Source organism: Eucyclogobius newberryi, unplaced genomic scaffold (genome assembly GCF_026437365.1).
Source record: "Eucyclogobius newberryi isolate DKJ021-1_F unplaced genomic scaffold, fEucNew1.0.hap1 SCAF_39, whole genome shotgun sequence".
NCBI lineage: Eukaryota > Metazoa > Chordata > Actinopteri > Gobiiformes > Gobiidae > Eucyclogobius > Eucyclogobius newberryi.
Genome location: NW_027316045.1, coordinates 532,933 through 537,932, shown reverse-complemented (window position 1 = coordinate 537,932; position 5,000 = coordinate 532,933). Strand labels below are relative to the sequence as shown.

General features: G+C 58.1%; 1 protein-coding gene across 1 annotated transcript in view; it reads right to left on the bottom strand.

The window, feature by feature from the left end:
- fastk (Fas-activated serine/threonine kinase) overlaps positions 1-2,501 on the bottom strand; it is an 84,203-nt gene extending 81,702 nt beyond the window's left edge. The window contains exons 1-3 of the mRNA XM_072462186.1: positions 2,421-2,501; positions 1,450-1,701; positions 689-935 (exon numbers count right to left, since the gene is read on the bottom strand). Coding sequence (XP_072318287.1) covers positions 689-935; positions 1,450-1,692 — 490 coding nt within the window. The 5' untranslated portion in view covers positions 1,693-1,701; positions 2,421-2,501. The remainder of the gene's footprint in view (positions 1-688; positions 936-1,449; positions 1,702-2,420) is intronic.
- Positions 2,502-5,000: the final 2,499 nt, after the last annotated feature.

The window sequence follows — 5,000 nt, the reverse complement described above, 5'->3', positions numbered from 1 at the left end:
GTAACAGTAGTAGTAGTAGTAGTAGTAGTAGTAGTAGTAGTAGTAACAGTAGTAGTAGTAGTAGTAGTAGTAGTAGTAGTAGTAGTAACAGTAGTAGTAGTAGTAGTAACAGTAGTAGTAGTAGTAGTAGTAGTAGTAGTAGTAGTAGTAACAGTAGTAGTAGTAGTAGTAGTAGTAGTAGTAGTAGTAGTAACAGTAGTAGTAGTAGTAGTAGTAGTAGTAGTAGTAGTAGTAGTAGTAGTAGTAGTAGTAACAGTAGTAGTAGTAGTAGTAGTAGTAGTAGTAGTAACAGTAGTAGTAGTAGTAGTAGTAGTAGTAGTAACAGTAGTAGTAGTAGTAGTAGTAGTAGTAGTAGTAGTAGTAACAGTAGTAGTAGTAGTAGTAGTAGTAGTAGTAGTAGTAGTAGTAGTAACAGTAGTAGTAGTAGTAGTAGTAGTAGTAGTAGTAGTAGTAGTAGTAGTAGTAGTAGTAGTAGTAACAGTAGTAGTAGTAGTAGTAGTAGTAGTAGTAGTAGTAGTAGTAGTAGTAGTAGTAGTAGTAGTAGTAGTAGTAGTAGTAGTAGTAACAGTAGTAGTAGTAGTAGTAGTAGTAGTAGTAGTAACAGTAGTAGTAGTAGTAGTAACAGTAGTAGTAGTAGTAGTAGTAGTAGTAGTAGTAGTAGCAGTAGTAGCAGTAGTAGCACTCGTACCTAAAGAGGCGGCAGCGTAGAGGCAGGTGACGAGGCTGAAGTTGTCAAATTTGCCGCAGTCTCGGACGATGGCGTCGCACAGAGACAGGAAGTCCTGATGCTCCAGCGTCTGCTTCCTGTTTGCCAAGAGGGGCGTGGCCTCTGTGCAGGGAGGCGGGGCCGGCAGCAGCTGGGCGATTCTCTGCAGCGCCACCGCCAGGTGACTCTGAGAAACTTTGCACGGATTCTGAGAAATCCACCTCAGCACCTGCCACAGGCACAAGAGACTTCACCCTCCCCAGACACTTCACCTTAACCCAGACGCTTCCTCCCCTCGTCTGCCCCTCCCCCTTCGTCTGCCCCTCCCCCCTCGTCTGCCCCTCCCCCCTCGTCTGCCCCTCCCCCCTCGTCTACCCCTCCCCCCTCGTCTGCCCCTCCCCCCTCGTCTGCCCCTCCCCCCTCGTCTGCCCCTCCCCCCTCGTCTACCCCTCCCCCCTCGTCTACCCCTCCCCCCTCGTCTGCCCCTCCCCCCTCGTCTACCCCTCCCCCCTCGTCTGCCCCTCCCCCCTCGTCTGCCCCTCCCCCCTCGGCAGAGACACAGGGAAACACAAAAACTCCTCGACCGTGAATGTGCTTTGACGCCTTGGACATGCGTCCTGGACGTCCAGGACGTCCAGGACGTCCTGGACGTCCAGGCGTCTAATGACGAGCGTCAGGTGCAGATCTGACGCCACAGTCTGAATGCAGCATTAAGCCCCTCCCCTTCTAAGCCCCGCCCTCACCTCATCCGGTCGCCGTGAGCGCTCGATCAGGCGTTTCATGGTGAAGAACGTGTCGTAGCTCAGGTCCTGGATGAAGCTCCAGGATTTCTTCCGGTTCGGGGGCGGGGCTCTGTGCACGGGGGCGTGGCTTAGCTGATGATGTAACACTGGCAGGCAGTGGGAGGAGACCACGCCCATCTGTGGTTTAGGCCCACATCCGCCACAGAGCCGGTACATTCTCAAAAACCGCCCACAGACCTGCATGGCCCCGCCCTGAAGCAGAGGACAGGGTCAGTGTTCTGGACCGGGTCAAGACCGAGTCAAGACCGGGTCTGAACAGTACTAACTCAATAAAAGAAAAAAAAAGTCATAATGACCATCATCTGGACTGTTTTAGAAAACAGACTCATCTAAAAGTCATTCTCAATCTGAGGATCTAGTCTAAGAACTGGGTAAGTCCCGCCCACTGGGCGGAGCCTGCTTATAATAGCCTGTCCTTTTTTGTTTAAACTGAGTTTCACTTTAATCTTCTTTGTTCCCCTGACACTCAGTAGCTCCTCATCACTGATGAGTACCTGACATCTGAATGACCTGAGCTCCAGCAATGTGCTGCATGTCCTCCCTGCTCTCTCACCCAAATGCTGCTGTTTATCACCACCATTTGCTCTAAACCAGGACTAAACCAGGACTAAACCAGGTCTAAAACCAGGTCTAAACCAGGTCTAAACCAGGACTAAACCAGGTCTAAACCAGGTCCAAGCCAGGACTAAACCAGGACTAAACCAGGTCCAAGCCAGGACTAAACCAGGACTAAACCAGGTCTAAACCAGGTCTAAAACCAGGACTAAACCAGGTCTAAAACCAGGACTAAACCAGGTCTAAACCAGGACTAAACCAGGACTAAACCAGGTCTAAACCAGGACTAAACCAGGACTAAACCAGGACCAAGAGCTGTCAGCTGTTAGCCTTTAGCTTGTGTTAGCTTGAGTTACCTCAGCCGGTCCTCTCGGCTCTTGTTTCCCCGGTGTTTCTCCGGTGTTTCCCCGGTGGACAGCGGACAAACCCACCTCATGTCTTGGTGTCACGGGCAGTTCGGCTCTTCCGGCGCCTCACGGGCCGCACACAGAGACTTTTCACCGGGAACCACGCAGCGGTCAGCGGCCTCATTCCTCCATCAGCTCCGCCATGTCACTGAGAGCGCCCCCTGCAGGACACAGCGCCCCCTGCAGGACACAGCGTCCCCCGCAGGACACAGCGTCCCCCGCAGGACACAGCGTCACCCGCAGGACACAGCACCCCCTGCAGGACACACCTGCACCTCTGGCACCAGCAGGAGGCCCTCTGGTACCTGCAGGAGGCCCTCTGGCACCAGCAGGAGGCCCTCTGGCACCAGCAGGAGGCCCTCTGGTACCTGCAGGAGGCCCTCTGGCACCGGCAGGAGGCCCTCTGGCACCAGCAGGAGGCCCTCTGGCACCAGCAGGAGGCCCTCTGGCACCTGCAGGAGGCCCTCTGGCACCAGCAGGAGGCCCTCTGGCACCAGCAGGAGGCCCTCTGGCATCTGCAGGAGGCCCTCTGGCACCAGCAGGAGGCCCTCTGGCACCTGCAGGAGGCCCTCTGGCACCTGCAGGAGGCCCTCTGGCACCAGCAGGAGGCCCTCTGGCACCAGCAGGAGGCCCTCTGGCACCGGCAGGAGACCCTCTGGCACCTGCAGGAGGCCCTCTGGCACCAGCAGGAGGCCCTCTGGCACCTGAAGGAGGCCCTCTGGCACCGGCAGGAGACCCTCTGGCACCAGCAGGAGGCCCTCTGGCACCAGCAGGAGGCCCTCTGGCACCAGCAGGAGGCCCTCTGGCACCTGCAGGAGGCCCTCTGGCACCAGCAGGAGGCCCTCTGGCACCAGCAGGAGGCCCTCTGGCACCAGCAGGAGGCCCTCTGGCACCTGCAGGAGGCCCTCTGGCACCAGCAGGAGGCCCTCTGGCATCTGCAGGAGGCCCTCTGGCACCAGCAGGAGGCCCTCTGGCACCAGCAGGAGGCCCTCTGGCATCTGCAGGAGGCCCTCTGGCATCTGCAGGAGGCCCTCTGGCACCAGCAGGATGCCCTCTGGCATCTGCAGGAGGCCCTCTGGCACCAGCAGGAGGCCCTCTGGCATCTGCAGGAGGCCCTCTGGCATCTGCAGGAGGCCCTCTGGCACCAGCAGGAGGCCCTCTGGCACCAGCAGGAGGCCCTCTGGCATCTGCAGGAGGCCCTCTGGCATCTGCAGGAGGCCCTCTGGCATCTGCAGGAGGCCCTCTGGCACCAGCAGGAGGCCCTCTGGCATCTGCAGGAGGCCCTCTGGCATCTGCAGGAGGCCCTCTGGCACCAGCAGGAGGCCCTCTGGCACCTGCAGGAGGCCCTCTGGCACCAGCAGGAGGCCCTCTGGCATCTGCAGGAGGCCCTCTGGCATCTGCAGGAGGCCCTCTGGCATCTGCAGGAGGCCCTCTGGCACCAGCAGGAGGCCCTCTGGCATCTGCAGGAGGCCCTCTGGCATCTGCAGGAGGCCCTCTGGCACCAGCAGGAGGCCCTCTGGCATCTGCAGGAGGCCCTCTGGCATCTGCAGGAGGCCCTCTGGCACCAGCAGGAGGCCCTCTGGCATCTGCAGGAGGCCCTCTGGCATCTGCAGGAGGCCCTCTGGCACCAGCAGGAGGCCCTCTGGCACCTGCAGGAGGCCCTCTGGCACCAGCAGGAGGCCCTCAGGCATCTGCAGGAGGCCCTCTGGCATCTGCAGGAGGCCCTCTGGCATCTGCAGGAGGCCCTCTGGCACCAGCAGGAGGCCCTCTGGCATCTGCAGGAGGCCCTCTGGCATCTGCAGGAGGCCCTCTGGCACCAGCAGGAGGCCCTCTGGCACCAGCAGGAGGCCCTCTGGCACCTGCAGGAGGCCCTCTGGCATCTGCAGGAGGCCCTCTGGCATCTGCAGGAGGCCCTCTGGCATCTGCAGGAGGCCCTCTGGCACCAGCAGGAGGCCCTCTGGCACCAGCAGGAGGCCCTCTGGCACCTGCAGGAGGCCGGTCTGATCTGTTGGATGCAGTGACAGAGTGAATCCACTGGTCCATATTCACCTGTGACAGTGAAACATAGATCTGACTCGTCTGCCTCATTGTGATTGGACACATTTTCACTGCGTGTCATGTGACCTAACGGCAGCATGTAGAGGTGGAACAGAAGGGGTCCCAGGACTGACCCTTGGGGCCCTCCACAGGTCAGGGTCATGTGATCTGAGACACAAAGTACTTCCTGTCTTCCAGATAGGACCTTAACCAGTTTAGTGCGGGGCCAGTGATGCCCACCCTGTCCTCTAGTCTCTGTAAGAGGGTCCCACCCTGTCCTCTAGTCTCTTTAAGAGGGTCCCACCCTGTCCTCTAGTCTCTGTAAGAGGGCCCCACCCTGTCCTCTAGTCTCTGTAAGAGGGTCCCACCCTGTCCTCTAGTCTCTGTAAGAGGGTCCCACCCAGTCCTCTAGTCTCTGTAAGAGGGTCCCACCCTGTCCTCTAGTCTCTGTAAGAGGGTCCCACCCAGTCCTCTAGTCTCTGTAAGAGGGTC